The sequence below is a fragment of the Salvelinus alpinus genome, chromosome 5, assembly GCF_045679555.1.
Source record: "Salvelinus alpinus chromosome 5, SLU_Salpinus.1, whole genome shotgun sequence".
In the NCBI taxonomy this organism is placed as follows: domain Eukaryota; kingdom Metazoa; phylum Chordata; class Actinopteri; order Salmoniformes; family Salmonidae; genus Salvelinus; species Salvelinus alpinus.
Window position 1 is genome coordinate 67,770,798 of NC_092090.1, and position 23,452 is coordinate 67,794,249.

Here is a 23,452-nt window from a genome sequence, read left to right on the forward strand (position 1 = left end):
AAGGTATCTTGATCTTCATCTACACTCCTTCCTTCTAAATCCTGCACACCTCTCTGAGATGTATGGTTGCAAGGGGCATTGAGAGAAGAGGATCCATAGCACCCTCAGCCCCAGTGAATAAAGTTGTGATTCATACTGGATACACTGGCCTGCCATACCCTCCCCTCTCGTTGTGGGCTATTTACGCTGAGACCCAGTGCTGTGTTAGGGGGTTAGTGGGGGTGTGGATGATGGTTCGTTTGGATGGTGATCGTTCGATGGGAACAATTCTATGCTAAAACTATTCTACACTAAAATCATTCTGTTTAAAACCGTTCTATGAGACCAGCTGGCTTTGGCAGACTCACTAATTGACACAGCGTTTAAATCAGGACTTTCGAAAATTACCCTACTGCTGAGAATGCACATGGGGAACAAGCCACAGATGGGCAGGGACAAATAACACTTGCTGGCTGTGGCCCCGTGGCTCCTTTTCTGTTCGCCTACAATGATCACAGTCACAGAATTAGCATCGAAACCAACCATGATGACCAAGACAGCGATACAAGCATTCTATTAATTCAGTGGCTAACTTAGCTCCCATCCCTCAGTATGGTAGCCTACAGTCTGGACTTTGTAGTGCAGCTGGTGTGTCAGGATACAGACTGACAGACACCATTCACAGCCCCCTACACCACAGGGCTGACAAAATAGGAAGTGGAGGCAGACTCTGCCACTTGCAAAACTGACAGACAAGTTCCAGCACAGCACAGCCCATCCCCATGCCCTGGCCAGATGTGTTATTTTAGTGAGGTCACACAGAGAGAGAAGTAGCAGGACAAACAGAAAACATCCTTGGTCTAGATGAGATAAAACAGAACTGATAGACTCCTCTCTAGACCATTCCGCCCATCCTGAAAACACAAAGCAGGGCAGATATCTGCAGACTTCCAAACACACACTATCAGAAAGCCCCTGCATCAACTAGATAATAATTAATGGCTGGAATAAACCGAGCCCTAACACATTAATGAGTAAATAGTTATTACTAACCAATTAGGCATGTCGTCAGTGAGTCAATAATGGTAGATGAGATGGAGTATGAGTACTATCATTTCATACAGGAACTGACACAAATGCAGTAAAATAAAATAAAATACTAGCTCACAACATAATTTCCTGTTCTTTCTGTTGAGAAGTGTCACAGTTTCGGAATAACGGCTCCCCGGCCATGGGTTGTGCTGGGATACAATTCAGATTCTAGAGAATTCTATACAGCTTCACCCAGCTAAGGAAAACATTTCCCCCAGAAGGAAATCCATGGCTAAGCATTGTCTGGACATTTTACCACGAGGGGAGTTTAATAAAAAAAAGTTTTAGACTAAAGTTTCTGTAAAATCGGCTGGCCAACGACCTCTCACAAAACTTCCTCTATTAAAAACACAACTTTAGTATTTCTATTAATCATGACTGACACTGGAGTTTAAATAAAAATAACATTTTGTATGCTGTAATTGGGGGTTAATACAGTATCATTCAGGCTCTAAAAACCATTAGAACTGCTGTCAAATTAGAAACAGATTATAGTCCCGCTTGGCGGGCGGCACCACTCAACATGCAGCCCACTAGCCGTTTTCAGCTTAAACTGAGGAGAATCAATTTGGTCACCAATTACAGTGTACTGCAGTATTATAAGCATTGTCTGGTCACCAAAGACTTTGCATAAGAGTCAACTACTGTAAATTGAGTCCAGATTATAGTAAACTGTTACTGATTTCACTGAAAATAATATTCCTGTTATCATAGGGTTAGATAATAAATAAACCCAGCAAAAAACCACAAGGTATTTTCAGGTAAGAATAATGAGTGCTCCTTCAACTCAGGTCTTCACAGTCAAATCATGCATTTGCATGGGGATCTCGCATTGCACCCAGTCTATTCAAACTAAGTCAGGTAGGAAACAAATAGATGAATGCAGACTGCTGTTTCAGCACTCATTCACTGCAGACTATAACAGCCCAAATGAAACACTATTCCCTATGTACTGCAATACTTCTGACCAGGGCACGTAGGGCCCATAGGGCTCACTATAGGGAATGGGATGTCATTTGGGACACAGACGTAGTGTAATCTTTTCCAGTGTCTTCTGCTCTCAGCTGGGTGTGCTTCCGTTCTAAAGCCGGCCACAGAGAGTGATGAATACTGACGAGTCACACAGAGAGTGATGAATACTGACGAGTCATACAGAGAGTGGTAAATACTGACGAGTCACACAGAGAGTGGTAAATACTGACGAGTCACACAGAGAGTGGTAAATACTGACGAGTCACACAGAGAGTGATGAATACTGACGAGTCACACAGAGAGTGGTGAATACTGACGAGTCACACAGAGAGTGATGAATACTGACGAGTCACACAGAGAGAGCTACACGTCTTACTTATCTCACGAGGAGACTACGGAAGCCACATTAAGGGCACAGAGAACCAGCGTGTCAATGAGAAGTCTTTAAAGAATCTATTAAACAAAGATCCAATATCATAAACATTTGATCACATGGATTCTCTATCCCATTAGCCTGACCCACAGGTTCATCATAATCTCCTGGTAATAATAAGGTTCGACCCCTGTTCGCACTAGGCAGAGAGACAAAACAGGGAGAGAATGAGAATTCCTTCCACAGGAGCACTTTAAAATGAAATCCTCCAAGCAGGTTTGCACAGTGCAAGGGCATCTTTCACTCTGCAAAAAAAAAGCTTCAAAATAATAACAGGTCCTTTAAACAATCATCAATGGCGCTAATATATCTATTCTGTGAGTGTGTATGGAGTGGACAGACAACATCTCAATCTCAGTGTAGGTAATATTAGGCAGGTCATTTCTTGTGCATTTTAATACAGAATGTAGACTCGATATTTGATCTTTCCATTCGTAACCCGTCTAAGGTCTGTCTGGCTAAAGCTATGGGAAAGTATAAGAGCTCCTCAGTACTACTACAAAGGCCAAGTCCAAAGCTAAACAGAAAGCCTGGAGTGGAGAGTCTGGCCCTTGGATCTCTGGCTTCAAAGCCTCAAGACCACTCACATTTATGTCACTCTGCTCGTTACAGATGAGTGAGCACCGCAACTCTTATTGATGTGCCCATCTCTGGGGCCTTCAAACCATGGACTTGCATGAAAATGGCCAAAGATATGAAAAGGCAACACGCTCATAACACCCCACTCGATCGGCCTGTCCATCTCTTTCTCCCTGTGTGTGTGTCTATGGCTCTCTGGAGTAGTCTTGAGATGTAGGCTACACTCCTCTAACTACACACGTCTCCTTTTCTAACTCGGAGGCAGACGCAGCTGGACTCCAGGTCTTCTTTCTGTCTCTGTAGCACGAGGTGTCAGAGGCAGAGCTCTGTTTCAACTTATTCCCGGTCGGTGATGGCCTCCCCCCCTGCCAAAACGGAGAAGAGAGGGGGGGAACAGGGTGGAGACGCCCAGGGAGAGAGCGGCTGAAGGTCTAAATCATTCCCACATGTTCTCAGGAGGAGTAGTTTCCACCACCAGCCTCCCTCACTGGGGTGGAAGGTGGGCAGTAGGGGGGGGGGGGAACAGACACCCTGTACTCCCAGTCCCAAGCACCTCACTTCCCTTTCTGCAAACATTGCTACATTGAGCTGCTCTGACTACATACAGATGGTTCCATTTAGCCAAGCCATGGCATCACAGGGTACAATATAATTTTGGCAAGCCAAGCTCAGAAAAAGTTTGACGGCAAATTGAAAGACATTTAAGAAAAGTTCTGAGGCAGCAATGAGTTTCAAACTTCGAAGGCAGAAAATCGCTCTCCCTAGACTCGAGACGCATAAAGGATTATGACAAAATAAAAGAACCCCCCTAGAAATGGAACAGAAGCAAATCAGTGAGCCATCAAATCATTTCAAAGTCCAATAAGGCTCAGATCAAAACCTATTTAACAGTTCAAAACAATAACAATTCAGATCAAATGAAAATCTAAAATGATACACGTAAAGCTCTGCTGCTATCCAATCAGCAACAGTTATACATCCCAGTGCTGTCAAAGCAAAGCACTTTGTCAGACACAGGATTACAGAACCTTTTCCCTCATTACACCCCCTTACACACAGCCAACCACATAAACGGTCCATTTCAAAGGCCTGCCTGCCACAGCTATGAATCATAAATTGCATTCATTTTAATAACAACCTGTGCATGGCCGTGGTTATTGTTGTGGAGGGCAGGCTGTGCGTTGGTATGAGGCTGTGGTTTTCCAGGCAGGAAGAGGCTGCTTTGTTCACTCAGGATGCCAGACACGACCAGGGAAGCATGATCTTAACCTAGTTGTGAGGGAGTGACAGGAGGCTAGGATGGAATCAGATTAGATGACCCAGGCTTTTATTTGCCCGCCTCATTCACTTGTCAATACCAATGTAGGGTGAAGACGTAAGGCATGCTTGTCCGTGTGGCTGGTTGGGTCCAGTGATGCGGTATGAAGAAGTGGCTGGTCCAACACATTTATCTGAGGGGAATCAACAGCTGGACAAGCCATGGTTATGAAGGAGAGGACAGGGATCTGATTTATAGCTGTACCCTGCCATGGCAGATAATGACTGGAATATTACCCTCCTTGTAAGAGAGTGTAAAGGCGTCCGCATGCTTCCCAGACGAAACAGCTTGGAAGAGTTTATGCATATATTATGAAGACATTTTGTGATGTCTTTTTTGTTTTGGACTTTGGTAAGTCTTTTTTTCGGTTGTTCAGGCACACAACCTTTTTTCTTGAGGCAAGCTGAAGTCTGTAGCCGAAGTCTACGCCCCTTAGTCTGTGATTGGTCAACAGTAGGGATTCTTCAGTAAAGTCTTTGTTGTCATTCACTGAGAGACGACTCGTTTTCATGCACATTTTTTCATTTAGAAATACTGCACCAAACATCTTAGTCAGATGTAAAATTGCGTGACTAAGATCTCCACGGCAAAAACGGCAAAATCAATAACATGTTTCTTGAGTTATCTTAGATTAATTCAGATCAATATCTCTAAATGGACAAACAGTACTATTGCCGTTTCTTTCTCATTTTTCAAGCTAAAGTATTGCGAGCGTATTCGGTTCGCCTAGCCGACTTTGGCTATCTGCCAGCCGGACTGAAGCATGCTGATGCCTTAAGAGAAGGTGAGGCAGGAAGACAGGGGGAGGCTGGGGGATAACTCCATTATGGGTTAATAAAAATGTTAACAGTGTCATTTGGGATTCCCTTGGTGAGCGTTCCTTTTTATTATATCAAAACTTCGGGCCTGAATTATACATTTGATCTCATTACTGTCACTTAGCCTGCGGCAAAAAATATAGGAGCAATGAAAGCCAGATTTAAACGTATCCATCGTGGAGTGTGAATGTGTAAACCCCCATCGGGGAGACAGAGAGTGAGTCACCACACTGTCTATTGTTTGAAATAAGTATTTGGCGTTTTGTTGTAATGGTGCCATTTCTCTACCTTCAACAGGCTTTCAGTGTTCTTTATGTTTGTCAGTTTCACTACAGACCCAAACAAAACAACACAGTACACAATAATCTACCCTAGATGGTATCAAATAAAATATACAGTGCCTTCAGAAAGTATTCACAGCCCTTGACTTTTTACACATTTTGTTGTGTTACAAAGTGGGATTAAAATGTATTTAATTGTAATTTTATGTTAGCGATCTACACACAATAATCTGTAATGTCAGTGGAAGAAAAATTATAACATTTGTAAAGAAAATCATGAAAAATTAAACACTAATATACAGTATCCTGATTAGATAAGTATTCAACCCCCTGAGTCAATACATGTTAGAATCACCTTAGGTAGTGAGTACAGCTGTGAGTCTTTCTGGGTAAGTCTCTAAGAGCTTTCCACACTTGGATTGTTCAACATTTGCCGATTATTCTTTTCACAATTCTTCAGGCTCTGTCAGATTGGCTGTGGATCATTGCTAGACAACCATTTTCAGGTCTTGTCATAGATTTTCAAGCAGATTTAGGTCAAAACTGTAACTTGGTCACATTCACTATCTTCTTGGTAAGCAACTTCAGTGTAGATTTGGCCAGGTTACTGTCCTGCTGAAAGGCGAATTCATCTCTGGTGGAAAGCAGACTGAACCTGAAAAACTCCCCCAGTCCTTAACAATTAAAAGCATACTCATAACATGATACAGCCACCACTATGCTTGGAAATATGGAGAGTTGTACACAGTAATGTGTTGTATTGGATTTGCCCCAAACATAACACTTTGAATTCAGGACAATTTTTGGGCAGTATTACTTTAGTGCCTTGTTGCAAACAGAATGCATGATTGGGAATATTTTTGATTCTGTACAGGCTTCCTTCTCACTCTGTTAATTAGGTTAGTATTGTGGAGTAACTACAATGCTGTTGAGCCATCCTCAGTTTTCTCCTATCACAGCCATTAAACTGTTTTATGACAGCCAGTAACTGTTTTAAAGTCACCATTGGCCTCATGGTGAAATCCCTGAGCGGTTTCCTTCCACTCCAGCAACCGAGTTAGGAAGGACGCCTGTACTTTGTAGTGACTGGGTGTATAGATACACCATTTAAAAGGGTAATTAATAACTTCACTATGCTCAAAGAGACATTCAATGTCTGTTTTTCTACCAATAGGTGCCCTTCTTTGCAAAGCATTGGAAAACCTCCCTGGTCTTTGTGGTTGAATCTGTGTTTGAAATTCACTGCTCGACTGAGGGACCTTACAGATCATTTTATGTGTGGGGTACCTGGAGTCATTCAAAAAACACTATTATTGCACGCAGATTGAGTCCATGCAACTTATGTGACTTGTTAAGCACATTTTTTACTCCTGAATTTATTTAGGCTTGCCATAACAAAGGGGTTGAATGCTTATTCACTCAAGACATTTTTCATTTTTTATTAATTTGTAAACATTCCGAAAAACATGATTCCACTTTGACATTATGGGGTGTTCTCTGGCCAGTGACCAAAAAACCTAAATGTGATCAATTCTAAATGCAGGCTGTAACACAACAAAATGTGTCAAGGGGTATGAATAGTTTTTGAAGGCACTGTACATTAAATTAAGTTACAGGCCTACCTCATAGAAACTTTGTTCAAAACGATTTAAAAGAAAATGTCAGCAGTTGAATCTGAGACTCAAGATACCACCGTCATCCTTTTGTGTTGAATTGAATCCCTCAATTATGGTCAGTGGAGTCCATACACAACCCATACATAGCAAATGTATGTCAGTGTAACCCATACATAGCATTAAAGCATATATTACCCATACATAGCATTAAATCACACATTACTAATACATAGTATTAAACCATACATTACTCATACACAGAATTAAACCATACATTACTCATACATAGCATTAAACCATACATTACTCATACATAGCATTACACCATATATTAACGATACATAGCAAGTGTATGTCAGTGTAACCATACATACTATTAAACCATACATTACCCATACAGAACATGGGAAAGTGGAAACAGAACAGATCTACAGTAGATAGATTGCGGAGGGGAACGGTCAGTGGTACAGGGGTTATGTAAACCTTTACCTAGAATGGAACTCTATGGTTTCTGTGTATGCTGCCAAATGGGATGAGTGTATTCAGCCCCAAGACATTTGATAATGAGGAATTACAGTTCATCCTATCTTATGAGAGGCTACATTATGTTCAACATTATATAGTTTGGTTTCATGATTAATATTCAATTTCAAGATTTAGGTTTGGTCCCTAAGCCATCAAGCAACTAGACTTTTCCTTTCAAAGTACAGACATGTTGTAGCCTACAGACATGTTTATAAGTTCCTGGTACATTTTTTTTTACTGTAATAGAAAGAAATAGTGTAGTGCAAAAGAGTGGGGTTGAAGTCTCAAATAAATTACCACGCAGTCATAAGATCCACAAGGGAGCCTACACTCATGATAAATAATGCAGTACACACAATTAAAACTATTATTTTAAATTTTATTGAAAGGGAAGGGAGTAGTCATCCCTTCCTTGATCATGATGTTATACAGTACATAACTGCAAGGAGCCCTTTGAGAGTGACACCAGCACAACCCTGCAACCAAATGAATTCATCTACAAGATCTCTCCTTGACCTAAAGTAGCTGCTCATATTATTATTATTTTTAAACATAGCATCCCCAGTCCTGGTAAAGGCCTTATCCTCAGTAATACCAAAAGCTCCATTTGTCCCCCTGAAAACCAGCGATCAGACAGTTGTGCAGCGATTTTTATGAATCACTTTAGGCTGTGAATGCCTATTTTGGCCTTGTTGTTTTCAGTGAGATAATCAGCATCTATCCTCTATATGACACAGAAAACTAAAGCGTTCCCTATCCTATCCTTGACGTTGGTTCAATTATTTGAATTTCATTTTGTTCGTTGTTCCTTCTTCTGTGAACTCAATGCACACATCACACAGTTTCTCTAGAAATAAATCAGATTCGGCCTGAACTGTGCGATGTATTAGGGATTTGTAGTTTCCAACAGGCCAATACTCTACATAGTTTAGCGCATAAAACATAGTAATTCCCTACAATGACCATAATCCATTGGCCATCTACTTGTCCGGTCTGTGTTTCTTTTATGCCTGCTACTGAAGAGAGAAGAATGAGCAATCGTGAGCTTCGCTAGGTATCTCTACCTGAAAATACATGATCTAAGTGATTGATAGTTGGTATTCAGCAGTCATAAAAGTATGCCTTATTTAAGATGTAGAACTACAAAAGTGTGATTTTTGTCAGACAACATAGGCAGCAGCTCAATGGAGATGCGATGATGACTTGGAATGAAATAATAAAGTCATCAAATAAAACTAATGTAATATACACAACAACTGAAAGATGTTATTAAAGTAAAGTAATGTGAATAAATGATGGTTAATAAGTGATAAGCAGTAATGGGCAGTCACTACCATCATGGGACTTGTATTAATTGTTTGATTCTGTGTTACAAGCATTCAACCCACATAATGTATAGTGTATTTAATGTTACAAAAATGATCAAAACCAACATCGAAAACTGATTATTTTTTAAATAAAAAGTACTAATTGCTCAGCACTACCCATCAGACAAGGGTCCAGGTGTCATCGGCAGAAATATACCAAACCTATTATCTCATTATCTTTATCTCTGCATGAAGAAGGAGAGCTCTGAATAGTCCATAATACCCCTCTTTTCACAATGCAGGCAGAAGCATTTACAAACTAAGTAGGGTGGTGACAGGATAGAATCGCTGTAGGGGATGGAAGGAGGGAGGGAGAGAATCTGAACTACTGATATCCTAATATAGAGGATCGAACATTGGAATCGACACAAACAACATGATCATAGCGATTTAGCAAACCAGAAAGACAACCTTAATGACATAACCTAATCAGATTTATATCCACCATATCAAACAAACCCTTCTGATATCACCATTATCAAATATCACTATGTCAATACTATATCACCTATATCAAAACAATCAATGTAGATTAACAAATGATTAAACTAACATCAAATTCACAGAGCCCTTACAATCAAACACATTAGCAAAGGGAAGTGGGGATTGGAGGATGACTAGGCTCTAATGGTATCTAACACACAGTACTGAAAGGCACCAATGAATAAGATAGCATCAGTGATACAGAACCACCAAATAAAGAGAGGACAGCAGCAGCTGCATAATCACACCCAATGTGTGTCCCAAATGGCACCCTATTCCCCAGTGCACTACTTTTGACCAGGGCCTACAGGGTTCTAGTCGAAAGTAGTGCACTATGTATGAAAAAAAAGAGGGCTATTTGGGACGTCGCCACAGTCCGGATGTGGATTAAGATCAATGGGGGATGCACATTTAATTACTCTCCTAAAAGTTCAATTAATGTGGTAGAGAAGAGATTACCACAATGTTTTAAAACACCACAGCCAGTGGGCACATCTAGCACTTATCCCTGGATGCTAGGCATTAATCCATCCCTCACCACTACCACACCATCATGTTGGGGTGAGTAAATATGAGATTAACGATACCCCCAGTCCACTCTATGATATCCTAATACATTGTTATACACATGAAAAGAACTGTGAGACATTAGCCAATCTTTGCTGCAATGTCCAAACTAGCATACTGGTTAGAATGAAGCAATGAATTGTGCATTCTACGTGGTGTGCTAGTATGGACATCGGAACGAACATAGCGCCTGATTGCACCTACCATCAGAACAATAGTGGTTCAAGAGGAAAAGCCTACTGCACCGAGCGTCTCATTTAAATGAATATGTTGTAAATGAGGAAACAGATGTGGAAGTTTAAGATTAGATTTCTCTCTGTCCACTTTGCTCCGGCTCTCATGCCAAGCTGTACGTACATGAATCTCTGGGAGATAGTTTGGCTCTAAACACAAACAGCAACCTCTTCTGTAATTTATTGCCATAACAACTGCCGCATAGTCAATTGATAGTTTCCAGAAATCCTTCTCACCCCTTCTTAAATGTGGGATATTGGTATTGACAGGAAATGATAACAGTAAGCCTCTGCATTTTTCTCAATGGCAGGTAGCAAATGTATAGAGCATGTGGAAAGCCTTTACAAAGTGCTTGTTTGTTTACATCAGCAAACAGTCCAATGTTATACCACCTCTTGTTTCTGCAGAAACACCAGAAGCTGGACCTGTGTAGAGGAATCAGGGGACCTTGGTCACATGGCATTATGAGCCTTACGTGAATGAGTGAATGATATTGTGGTCGTGAAGGACAGACATACTGTAAATCCACTGACAGAGACGCCAGGCACAGCAGTAACAGTAACACTGTGCCAGCACTCAGCTGGCACTCATACTATTCACACAGTGCCTCTTCCTCCATGCCTGATATGACACTAGTGTGGAGACCTGGCAATCACTTGGTCCACAATGACTCACATAGGTTGCTGTCTCACAGCTCTCTAAACACAGCACATGTGTGGCTTCATCTATTGGATCTACTGTGGTTTGTTTTGTTGTGTTGGGGTGCATTGTGGAATGTTGTGGTGCATTGCGGAATGTTGTGGTGCATTGCGGAATGTTGTGGTGCATTGAGGAGCATTGTGGTGCATTGAGGAGCATTGTGGTGTATTGAGGAGCATTGTGGTGTATTGAGGAGCATTGTGGTGTACTGAGGAGCATTGTGGTGTATTGTGGAATGTTGTGGTGCATTGAGGAGCATTGTGGTGTATTGTGTAGCATATGTTCCCCCCATCAATGTTAGAGTGGATATGCACAGTAATTCTACCCCAGGGGGTTCCATTATACACAACCCAATCCTATGGACGTTTAGCTGCATGGGGAATCAAAGAGCAGAGGAACGGGGTAAAATCCTAATCCTTACCCTCTCTACCCATCTGTTGGGGGTCAATGTTTGGCCCATCTATCTAGCCCTGACCACAGCTTGACTGGAACCCCTGCTGCAATAGAGAAGCTGGGCAGTAAAACCAAGAGGTCTGGAAGATTGGAGAGGGACCTGAGACTAGCTTCCTGCTGCCCTGTATCAGCTACTGTGGTACCAAAGCACACAAGCACATCAGGACTACACCATTAGACTACCACTTTGTCTTACTATGTGTCTATGCAAAGCCTCTTACAGCCAGGGAGGAACCCATTTAGAACTGGAGTGGTTGTTGACGCTACAATCTAGATAGCTGGGCAACAGGGAAAGCCAACTTCATATGTTTCCTTTGATCGAAACCATTAACCCCCAGTACAAAAGCCATGCTACACACTCAGACTTCCTCTAGCCTATACTGTCCTGAATAGCTCAGTCTGGGCAAAGTTTGCAAACATTTTGTAACGATGTGCGCTGAGAGTTTGGAAGCAAGTACAGGAAGTGAGTGTTTAATAAATAAACAGCACAGAAAACAAGGAACACAAACAACACACTGACATGAAAACAGAGTCAATAACACCTGAGGAAAGAACCAAGGAGAGTGACAGATATAGGGAAGGTAATCAAGGAGTTGATGGAGTCCAGGTGAGTGTCATGAGGCGCTGGTGTGCTTGACGATGGTGACAGGTGTGCATAATAATCAGCAGCCTGGGGACCTAGAGGCCGGAGAGGGAGTATACGTGACACATTTACACTTTGTGTTGCTGTTGTTTGGGTTGCTGTTGTTGTTTTTTTAAAGAGAGATGATTTTTGATTTGTCTGTTAATAATTACATGCACAAGTTTCCTCCGACACATTGGTGCGGCTGGCTTCCGGGTTGGAGGCGCCCTGTGTTAAGAAGCAGTGCGGCTTGGTTGGGTTGTGTTTCGGAGGACGCATGGCTTTCTCCCGAGTCCGTACGGGAGTTGTAGCGATGAGACAAGATTGGATACCACGAAAATTGGGGAGAAAAAGGGGTAAAAAAACATATTAAAAAAATAATAATTTAAATTTAAATTTAAAAAAAGAAAAAATTCTTATTTTCAATGACAGTCTAGTAACTGCCTTGTTCAGGGAAAGAACGACAGATTTTTACCTTGTCAGCTCGGGGATTCGATCTTGCAACCTTTCGGTTACTAGTCCAACACTCTAACCTGCCGCCCCAGGTAGCCTAGCTCCTCCTATGGTCTAACAATATAATGCTTATCTTTATCAAAAATATTCTGATCGAAAAATAACGAATTAGCCTCCTTCTGCACACCTACATTGTATATCTCTATAGCAGATGCAGTAGCCTATCTGACAAGAGTAAAGAAATAGATGTTGGTGTCGTAGCATGCCACCGGCATATCTCTATCTCTCCCACTCTCTCTGGGGCTACGCCTATAGCCTCTCTTCCTTTACATGTGTTTAAATATGAATATCATACAGTGGCCTAAGCCTATAGGCCTATCCATTCATGCAATGCCCTAATGCATTTAGTGCTCAAATCTCTGACAGCTGAACCATGAGATCATACCAGTTCAGTCAAACCACTAGTCCCCATAAGCAAATAGACTCTAAGTGCAGATTCAAATGTACAGCAGGCCTAGGCTGTACTTGAAAGTTTACAATCAGATTGTCCGCCTATATGTCAATAAATGATGCACTTGAAAGTAGATCACAGGGTCAATCAGGAATGCAATAAATAACCATGGGAAAATGGATATGTAAAAAAAACGAATCTGGGTGGAAAAAATAACCTTCAGAAAAACATCACTCGCTGTAAACCACACACATTTCCATAATGAAGGTGCAGTGGTAGAGCTCTAACCACTAAAATCTTCAGAGCGCACATATGCACTTGCCCGTTATACATGAAGCACTTTGATGTAGGTACCGAGGGCGAATCAGCATTTCTAATCAATATTGGACACACCCATATTCAAAGTAGCCTACCAGTTGCAACGATATAACAATTCACCGCTGTGTTACTTGTTTGCTGTGCCTGAAGAACTAAAGACGGGGCAACTAACTGGCAAGTATGGCGGCCTACGGCTACACCGTAACCTATAGCCGCTATCTGCCTACCTCCTAGACTACTTCAAGCTTGAGTTGGCTGTCCAACTATGAAGTTTATTCTAGAAAAAAATGCATTTGGAAAACAAATATAAAGTAAATGTAATATAGAAGTTTCTGCCATAATGCTTCGACACACCCAGCCTAACAAGACTACCAAAACGAGTCGAAGATCAATAATAGCTGTAGGCAATGCAGTGCACAGTCCACATTTATAAAACCATTCATAATAGCATAAAGGTCCGACCCGGAAAAGCGGTCTAAAATCCTGCAACAAAAACTTCTAACAGCAATAGTCATTGGTTACCACCATATCGTCGGACCTATGCTACTGATCCGAATAGGAAACTCTTTATTGTGTGTAAGGCATTACCAGAAGGATAGCCTATAAGACTTACTAAACAATTAAAACTTACGTAAAAACGAAGAATAAGGTGGTGGATCCCACAAGAAGAGTGGCAGCAGTAGATACCGGGATGTATTTGGTGGGTTTAAATCTCTTTCCAACGCTGTTGGGCATTCTGTAATTTCCACATTCCTCAATTATTTATTCCAATTGGAGATAGGATACATATGTCAAGATCCAGTCTGCAATATCTATAATGAACGATTCAGCCAATCCGTATTTACTACCGTTAAACGCACACAGATCCAAATATAGACAGGCAGAAAATACAGCGCTCCAAAAGCTTGGAAATCCACTACTTTTCTGCTAGCAGCACTAACGATGTCACTTTACTATGGTAATGAGGAAACCTTCAAAAATAAAAGTCCGCATTTCAACATATTGCAAGGTGGATAACTTGGGATGCCCCTGGATGCCACCCAAGTCTAAAATCATTTATTTTTTTAAAAGAGGCTATTATACAATGAGATTGTAGTAACATAATCCAATGTTTCCGTTCCAGTTACATTTATGATTAGTGAGGAGCATACCCAGAGAGCAATAGAGCAGTTACCAAATGCAGTATAGAATAAAGAAAGGGATATGTGTGGCAGCAACATAGTACCTGTACAAATGAATGATAGTGATAGGTCCATAGCACTGCTACATTGCTGCATCCAGGGAGCACTTTGCTGCCTGAAGAGTTGAATCGTGTTTTAGCTGACAGATACAAAAATAATTTTAACCTCTGTATGCAAATAAACAAAATCATCCACTGGATTTCATCGACCCACTTCTATCTTGTCTTCAATGGGTAGACGAGTATTTGAGACAAAGTTTGAAAATAGTGAAAGGAGAGGCTACTCCATAACATCTAGATTTCTGTGTCATACCAGTATGTAAAAGTAATTTAATGCAACAAGCTGGTCAACTCTGTAGACAAGAGTACAGTAAGAAGGAATACAGGTACCGGATGGGCATGAATTCCACAAATCTTGCTGACATTTGTGACATTGTTGATGTTTGCATTGTTCTTGGTAGCAGACATAATTCCACATTAGTAAGCAGCTCTATTAACAAAATCAAGAAACTAACACAAACATTAGACCTAAAAACTGACCCAGAAAATCCATTGATGAACACCATTTGCTGATGAATTTGAAGGTGATATACAGTGAACGCCAAAACTATTGGGACAGTGACAAATGTGTTACTATTTTGGCTCTGTACTCCAAGCACATTGAGGTGATACAATGACTAAGAGATTTAAAGTACAGACTTATTTTGAGGGTATTTTCATCCATATCAGGTGAACCGTTCTTGTACATAGTCCCCGCATTTTAGGGGACCAAAAGTATTGGGACAAATTCACTTATTTCTGAAGTAAAAAGTTAAGTATTTGCTTATAATGTTTCTAAACACTTCTACAGTCATGTGGATTCTACCATGATTATGGATAATCCTGAATTAATCGTGAATAATGAATATAATACCCCCCTCAACAACAAAAAAATGCTAACCTCCCCTGTTATTGTAATGGTGAGGGGTATGTTTGCGTGTCTAACTTTCTCACATATTCATGATTCATTCAGGATTATCTGTAATCATAGTAGCATCCACATTAATGTAGAATTGTTTAGAAACATATCCTATTCTTATTTACAATAAAAGTGACTCCAAAATGACACAATACATGATTTACCATTCATTTTTATTGGGCACAAAACAATCTGAAACACAACCAAAACACAAAGCAAATGCATTCAACAAATTTGTAGTCACAAGCTTGATGTAGTCGTGGCGTGCTATGAATATGGGACCCAAAACCTTTTACTACTTTAATACCCAAGTGAATTTGTCCCAATACGTTTGGTCCCCTAAAACGGGGGGACTATGTACAAAAAGTGCTGTAATTTCTCAACGGTTCACCCGATATAGATGAAAATACCCTAATATTAAAGCTGACAGTCTGCACTTTAACCGCAGTCATCATATAATTTCAAGTCAAAACAAAAAATGTGTCACTGTCCCAATACTTCTGGAGTTCACTGTACAGTATATAGTGAAAAAGTAAACTCTCCTTTCTTTGAATGCTTTGACAAAATACGGAAACAAACCTTTGAACGCATTGATAGAGCACAATGCACTGAGAGAAACCTGTACTGTTCATAAAAACTGTTAGACAAGCTTTTTTTAAACTTTCTTCTGGTAATTCCTATTTGGTCTATTTTGGTCTAATTCCTATTTGGTCTGACTTTCTCACACGAGATTTAAAGAGATTTTCATCAACGTATATAAAAGTACTGCTAAACAAGAAAAACACAGATATCCGTGAGGAAACCTTCAAAACAAAACATTTGTATTCAGGGGATAAATAACGGGATGTATAGTTAAAATACATACTTTGTACATAGCCTACCAAAGAGACATACTTTACAGTGCCTTCAGAAAGTATTCATACACCTTGACTTTTCCCCACATTTTGTTGTCTTACAGCCTGAATTTAAAATAGATTGAGGTTTTGTGTCACTGGCCTACACACACAATACCCCATAATGTCAAAGAAAAGAAAAAACGTTTTTTTTCTTTTTTCGAAATGTTTACAAATGAATAAAAATTAAAAGCTGAAATGTCTTGAGTCAATAAGTATTCGGCCCCTTTGTTATGGCAAGCCTAAAGAAGTTAATGAGTAAAAATGTACTTAACAAGTCACATAATAAATTGTATGGACTCACTCTGTGTGCAATAATTGTGGTGTTTAACATGATTTTGAACGACTACCTCATCTCTGTACCCCACACATACAATTATCTGTAACGTCCCTCAAAAACAAGGTTTTCCAATGCCTAGCAAAGGGCACCTATTGGTAGATGGGCAAAAACATTGATTATCCCTTTGAGCATGATTAAGTTATTAATTACACTTTGGATGGTGTATCAAGACACCCAGGCACAACAAATATACAGGCGTCCTTCCTAACTCAGTTGCCGAGAGGAAGGAAACCGCTCATGGATTTTACCATGAGGCCAATGGTGACTTTAAAAGAGTTTAATGGATGTGATTGGAGAAAACTGAGGATGGATCAACAACATTTTATTTTCTCCACAATACTAATCTAAATGACAGAGTGAAAAGGAGGAAGCCTGTACAGATTACAAATATTCCAAAACATGAATCCTGTTAGCAATAAGGCACTAAAGTAAAACTGCAAAAAATGTGGCAAAGAAATGAACTTTATGTCCTGAATACAAAGTGTTATGTTTGGAGCAAATCCAATCCAACACAACACATCACGAAGTACCACTCTTCATATTTTTAAGAATGGTGGTGGCTGCATGATGTTATGCGTATGCTTGTAATCGCAAAGGACCACAGAATTTTGGGGGGATAATAATAAATGGAATAGCGCTAAGCACAGGCAAAATCCTAGAGGAAACCTGGTTCAATCTAACAGACACGGGGAGACAAATGTACCTTTCAGCAGGACAATAACCTAAAACACAAGGGCAAATATACACGGGAGTTGCTTGCCAAGACAACATTGAATGTTCCTGAGTGGCCTAGTTATAATTTTGACTTTAAAAAATCGGCATTAAAATCTATGGCAAGACTTGACAATGGCTGTCTAGCAATGATCAACAACCAATTTGACAGAGCTTGAAGAATTTTCAAAAGAATAATGTGCAAATATTGTACAATTCAGGTGTGCAAAGTGCCTAGAGACTTACCCCAGAAAGACTCACAGCTGTAATCGCTGCCGAAGGTGATTCTAACATGTGTTAACTCAAGGATGTGAATACTTATGTGAATGAGATATTTCTGTATTTCATTTTCAATAAATTTGCAAAAATGTCTAAAAACATGTTTTCCCTTTGTCATTATGGAGTAGTGTGCTGTAGATGTCACGTTCCCCAGCAAGAAAACCAAAAATGCCACACAAACAGAAGGAGGAACTAGCAGAATCACTGACCAACAACCAAAACGAAACAGGTGGGGTTTTGGAGGGTCTCTAAAAAAAAACTTTCACATGCCTCCTGATATCAATTCTAAAATGTTTTCTCTGAATAATAAGATAAAGAAGGGTAATGTGACACAAGGGTTCAGTGAACCTTTCATTCTTGATACCAGACCTGAGCAACATTGCCATGGTAACATGATCACAACCATATGTAAATTCTCTAATCGAATTCAGAACTGTTGGCTAAATTCAACACTACAATCTTTGCTGCATCTTCACGTTGTAAAAAAATATTTTGGAAATATAGACCCACACTCATCGCAAAGTGTACTCGCAAAATAAATAACTTTGATAATTTATTACAGACAGCAGTGCAGCATCCAGTGAGCAGTTTCCTGCCTGAAGAGTTGAATCATGTTTTAGCTGAGATAAACAAATAATTTTTGTCTTTGTATCCAAATAAACAAAATGATCCACTGGATTTTGTCGACCCACTTCTTTCTTGCTTAGATATGCTAGCGATAAAATATTTGGCTAATGCTATGCACGAAGATAGCTGTGAAACTTGTCAAACCAACAGAATCCACAATGACCCAAACTTCACATCAATGTTTAGCGTTCCACTTCCAGACATAAAAGGGGCCCTAGACATTCTTTTCAAGAAAATTATTTTGAAGTGAGAAGCACACGAATAAGTTACATGTGCAGCAGTAGCCTACTCAGTACACAAAAGTGAGGTCAAAAGTCTATAACATATTAAGCAGTGACAACAAGTGGTTTAATGACAGAATAATTGACGGGTACAATGATCTGGTGAAGTTATATCTGAAGCAACAAATTGTGTTAATATGCCCGGCGTATTTTGAGAGTCAGCGATTACAGAGTCTGTTTTGTGACAGCAAAGAGGTTATGCCAAATGAGCCTGGAACGGCCCACAACTGGTGGGGTTTTAATGCCGCGTTCAAAACAACTTGGAATTAGGAAAAATACGAGGTCAAATCATGACGACAGTGATCTTGGATGACCATTCAAATCGATTTTTCCCAGTCGGAGTTTGTTTTTTCCGAGTTCCCAGTAGTTTTGAATCCACTGAAGTCAAAAGTCTGAGATTTCCAAGTTCCCAGTTCCAAGTTGTTTTGAATGCAGCATAAGCATGTGATAGTGCCTGTGAACTTAGTCACATTGGACAGTTATAGGCATAGATATGCAACATAAAGTTAGTAGTAATAATTGCTTTAATTTAAATCTGAATATTATGGATTCCTTAAGCCAGTATGAAAAATAATTTGAGGATACACTACTTCCAATTCAGAGAATACCTGGCATTACAGTATCTGGCAATGCGTGGGATTGTGATGGATGTGACACTAAACTATGAATTTTCTTATCGGTGCCCCCATTTTAGAAAACAGTCAGACGGTAATAGTAGTGGTGTTAAAGTGTGCTTGTTCTCTAACGCAGTTTTATTAGAGCGCAATGTGAATACGCTTTGTCACAATGGCAAGCGAGACTATGTTTTACATTAGTTATCGGAGGGGAAATTACTTAGTTGAAAGATGTTAAGGTTTTAAGCTTTAAGAATACAGCAGTGTTTCTTGTAATGCATTTAAAACTGTACAGAAAATGCCTTTGCGGACATTGAGAGATAATCATCACAATATAACTTGTAAATAATCTTGTCTCTGTTATTGTTTTTTGAAAACGAGTTAATAGGCCTTTGCCTATGCCTACTGTACCTGGACGGCAGGTAGCCTAGCGGTTAAGAGCCTTGGGGCAGTAACCGAAAGGTTGCTGGTTTGAATCCCTGCGCTGACTAGGTGAAAAATCTGCCGATGTGCCCTTGAGCAAGGCACTTAACCCCGATTGCCCCTGTAAGTCGCTCTGGATAAGAGCATCTGCTAAATGACTCAAATGTAAAATTCATTCACTGTATACTGCTAACCTGTTAGATATTACTTCTAAATAATTGTCTTCATTGCCGTTCTGAAAGCATTACATTTTCATTTTGACTAAAAACTTTGCCTTATGTGTTCGAGTATGTATAGTGCTGCTGGGTATTTAGACCTCAGTCCCCCATGAAATAACACCATACTGTATATAGATTCTACAGACCCTGAGTAATCCCAACCCCACTTTGACATCGGCACACAGAACAGTTTTTCTCTATAAGCCACTATGTAATGCATATGCAGCGATTTGCATTGTGGCCAATAGAATGGGTGTAGTAAAAGGCCAGCAACACTCCGTATTATTCAGTGCCCCATGAAATGACACCATACAGTATATAGATTCTACAGACCCTACTGAGTACTCCCAACACCACTTTTAAGTCAACACATAGAGTAATTATTTCTCTGTAAGCCTATATGTAAATGAATAGGCCTACGGTGTATTGCATTGGGACCAATGGAATGGGTGGAGTAAAACGTGCTGCTGGGTATGTAGACCTCAGTCTGCCAAGAAATAACACCATACACTCAGTGGCCAGTTTGTTTATTAGGTACACCCCCCGTTCACGAAAATGGTTCACTCCTACAGACAGTGAGTCACTTGGCCATGGCTTGCTATATAAAGCAAGCAGACAGGCATTGAGGCATTCAGTTACTGTTCGATACAGACAGTGAGTCACTTGGCCGTGGCTTGCTATATAAAGCAAGCAGACAGGCATTGAGGCATTCAGTTACTGTTCGATTGAATGTTAGAATGGGCAAAAACGAGTGACCTAATAACTTTGAGCGGGGTATGATCATCGGTGCGAGGCACGCCAGTTCCAGTATCTTAGAAACGGCCGGCATCCTTGGCTTTTCACGCACGACAGTGTCTAGAGTTTACCGACAGTGGTGCGACAAACAAAAAACATCCAGGCAGCAGCAGTCCTGTGGGCGAAAACAGCTCATTGATGAGAGTTCGAAGGAGAATGGTAAGAATCGTGCAATTTAATAGGCGGGCCCCAAACAGGCAAATAACGGCGCAGTGCAACAGTGGGGTGCAAAATTGCATCTCAGAATGCACAACTCATCGATCCTTGTCACGGATGGGCTATTGCAGCAGACGACTACACTGGGTTCCACTCCTATCAGCTAAAAACAAGACGAAGCGGTTCCAGTGGGCACGTGATCACCAACACTGGACAATTGAGGAGTGGAAAAACATTGCCTGGTCCAACGAATCCCGGTTCCTGTTGCGCCATGCCGATGGCAGAGTCAGAATTTGGCGTAAGCAGCATGAGTCCCTGGCCCCATCCTGCCTGGTGTCAATGGTACAGGCTGGTGGTGTAATGGTGTGGGGAATGTTTTCTTGGCATACATTAGGTCCCTTGATACCAATTGAGCAACGTTTCCATGCCCTGAAGCATTCAGGCTGTTCTGGAGGCAAAAGGGGGTCCGACCCAGTACTTGATTGGTTTGTACAATAAACTGGCCATTGAGTGTATATAGATTCTGCAGACCCTACTGAGTACTCCCAATCCACGTTTACATCGGCACATAGTCGTTTTTTTTCTCTATAAGCCAATATGTAATTAATATGCAGTGTATTGCATTGCAGTGAATGGGGTGGGTGGAGTAAGGATTCACCAGCATTCTTTATTAAACCCGTTGCCCAGCATAATAGACCAATTTAAGTTTGTAGACTCTATTGAGTAATTCCAATTACTTATATTTTATTAAAAGTGTATTTATTTTCCCTTAGCCTACACATTGGCCGTGTTCGAGAGGATCAAAATCGTAATTTATCATGGGTAAATTGTGACTGACTGACTGATCTACAAATAATAATGAGACGTTATTTATGATAGAAGGTGATTTGTAGACCAGTCAGTCGGCAGTTGCCTGCAATGTCAGCTGCAATGTTGAACAAGCCCAATAGCTTTCAATATACCAGTATTGGTGTAAACTTTCTAAAGAAATGCTGGTATAAATAATACAATATTAAAAATAAAAGTACGTCAAATTATCATTTTTTTTTTAAAAGGTGGTTGCAATGCTGTGAAAAACAGTTGTACTGTACTGATATGCAAAAACAAAATCGATATTTCAAAAGTTTAGCATGTCTTTGTAGGGGGACTCTTATTTTGAAGAAAACAAATCCGAATCGTGATATGTCAGCATAATATCCTGCTGCCAGGAGAACGGTAATTGGAAATCCCACTAGCAATCCAGCCCGCGAGTGAGGACAGAGAACCGCTTGAAAGGTGGAGCCTATAGCCTGCGTTAAAACAGGCAGTCCAATTCTCCTGATATTTTGTGAAGAGATCTGATGTGATTGGTCAAAAGTGCAGGGGTATTCAACCGGTGGTCCACGGAGGTAATGCAGGGGGTCCACAAAATGGTTTTTTAAAATTATGCATGTCGCTAGCAACAACAGAATAAACACATTTTGAATTACATACCTATAGTAGAAAATGGGATCATATTTTCTTTCTAATGATGTCAAGTGCATTTCTCAACTCCATATTAAGCTAATTAAACTCATTGAAGCCCATTACACTCACTGGAGTGTCTGACATAGGCTTTGAAAAAGCACCAGTGAATAGGCTACCAGTGTGGCAAGTGGTAAGCTTTCTTAACCAGGACATTATTTTTTGACAACACATGGCTAACCAGCTGCTCTTAGCGAAAACGTGTTTAGAGTTACCTTTCTAGCTAATAGGCTATGTTATAGGTTACACTTCCTCTTCCAATTATAATGTGGGGAGGTCAAAATAATGAAAAACTATCTCCCAAATCTATTCATTTTAAAATGTTGATTACTTATCCTTTCCATTATCAGTCACCTAATGATAAGACAAGACGTGAAAAAAGTATTTTAGCTAACGTATGATGGCGGTCCCGGGGGCTTCCGTTTTGCCTGAGAGGGGTTCCCTGAGGGGGTCGCTTGGCAAGAAAAGGTTGAAGACCCCTGAATTAGTGGAAAAAAAAGATCATAATTGGGCTGCCTGTGTAAACGCCGCCATAAACAAAGAGACGTGTGATGCTAAGGTTACAGCCAGGGACCACACGTTTATCTCAAACTATATTTTTAGGCATTATTTACATTGAATTAAAAAATGCTTGAATAAATGGATTTATAGCCTATATTTTATTTTGTTTGCACATTGAAAAAAAGTCACTCATTTGTTTTGAGTCACTCATCATTTGTCCATCATTTTCTCACTCACACATAATATGCACATACATTTATACTGACTACACACCCGCACACCCACTCACATGCAAGCTGCTACTACTCTGCTTATCTTATATCCTGTTGCCTAGTCACCTTACATATCTACCTCCATCACTCCAGTATCCCTGCACATGTAAATACGGTATTAGAACTGACTTTTAAAATATTTGCTGTATATAGTATGCTTACTTATTGTGTATTTCATATTTCTTATTCTTATTTCTCATGTTTTTTTTCTAGTAATACATTGTTATTAATTATTGCATTGTTGGTCTATGAGTTTGTAAGAAAGGCCTTTCACTGTACATGTGCATGTGACATTTAATCTTGAAACTTGAATGCAATTTTTTGTTACAAATATCATAGTCAGTTTTACTTGGGCCCTACTGTGAAAGTAGGCTACAGAGGCTGCCTTTATTTTTTTTCCCCTCTAATTGGTCTTTACTGTTTCAGACCTGATCTGATTGG

At 40.2% G+C, this 23,452-nt stretch overlaps 1 protein-coding gene and 1 long non-coding RNA gene across 2 annotated transcripts in view; one reads left to right on the top strand and one right to left on the bottom strand.

Annotated features, from left to right (window-relative positions):
• LOC139576574 (palmitoyltransferase ZDHHC8B-like) overlaps positions 1 to 14,167 on the bottom strand; it is an 89,270-nt gene extending 75,103 nt beyond the window's left edge. The window contains exon 1 of the mRNA XM_071402814.1: positions 13,892 to 14,167. Coding sequence (XP_071258915.1) covers positions 13,892 to 13,995 — 104 coding nt within the window. The 5' untranslated portion in view covers positions 13,996 to 14,167. The remainder of the gene's footprint in view (positions 1 to 13,891) is intronic.
• A 3,581-nt stretch (positions 14,168 to 17,748) lies between these two features.
• LOC139576576 (uncharacterized) lies at positions 17,749 to 18,299 on the top strand. The gene is made up of 2 exons (XR_011675148.1): positions 17,749 to 17,850; positions 18,184 to 18,299. It is a non-coding gene; the product is annotated as an uncharacterized lncRNA (long non-coding RNA).
• The last annotated feature ends 5,153 nt before the right edge of the window (positions 18,300 to 23,452 follow it).